The following is an 868-nucleotide window of genomic DNA, read 5'->3' on the forward strand; positions in this document are numbered from 1 at the left end:
GCGATGCTTCTTCGATGAGCTGGACACGCTAGTGATCGAAAGACTCATCGTGCAAATATTTTAGGGCAAAACATAGATTAGTGAATGCAATTTTGTCACATTTCTGAGGCATTCCAATAGAAAGACGTGTAATTTTATGGAGAATAATAATACTTTTTAAAACTGCAATCACTTTGAGTTGTAATTTTTTGATTAAAGCTTTTTTTTTTTCATTTTGAAAATAAAAAAAGGGGAAAATCTTACCGAACATTCGTTGTTGGTGAATGAAACGTAGACCGATTTTGACTTCGTTTTATAGGGTCCTGAGTAATAACAGGAGCCACACTCATAGTAAGAATATTCCACTTCGACATACTTTCCGTCACTTATTTGGGTTGATTTGGCTTTCGGCTGTCTAAAATACGTGTTTTTTTTATCAAATTGTTGTTTAGAAACAATGAAACTAGTACACTTACGAAAAGCTTGATTCACAGAACTGTGAAGTAACACTTTTGAGAATCGTTAAGTATAGCAATATTATTTTAAGTAATTTTCCTGGTTTAAACATTTTGTCCGCTATCTTGTTAAAAGATGTTCACTTGACTAACGATGAAACTGTACTGACGCGTTTTTCAGTACAAAAGGATATGATATAGGCTTAAGTTTAATAGTAACGCAACATTGTTGCTAAGCATTGATGAGACTAATGCTAAGAAACAAAGAAAACACTTATCAGGGTAGGTTAACAAGTTGCTTTTCAATATAGAGTCATTTCAAATTGATATGGAAGATTTGTTCAGACAATTTTAAGAACAAAATGTAGTAATTTTAAACAAAGTTATCAATATTAATGTGTTTTTGCACTAAAATCTTAGGAAGAATCAAAATG

General features: G+C 31.7%; 1 protein-coding gene across 1 annotated transcript in view; it reads right to left on the minus strand.

Moving 5' to 3' along the window:
• LOC120423241 (cell death abnormality protein 1-like) overlaps window positions 1–594 on the minus strand; it is a 10,397-nt gene extending 9,803 nt beyond the window's left edge. Inside the window, exons 1-2 of the mRNA XM_039586953.2 lie at window positions 456–594; window positions 244–394 (exon numbers count right to left, since the gene is read on the minus strand). Of these exons, the coding sequence (XP_039442887.1) occupies window positions 244–394; window positions 456–547 (243 nt within the window). The 5' untranslated portion in view covers window positions 548–594. The remainder of the gene's footprint in view (window positions 1–243; window positions 395–455) is intronic.
• Window positions 595–868: the final 274 nt, after the last annotated feature.

The sequence above is a fragment of the Culex pipiens genome, chromosome 2 (assembly GCF_016801865.2).
Source record: "Culex pipiens pallens isolate TS chromosome 2, TS_CPP_V2, whole genome shotgun sequence".
Lineage (NCBI taxonomy): Eukaryota > Metazoa > Arthropoda > Insecta > Diptera > Culicidae > Culex > Culex pipiens.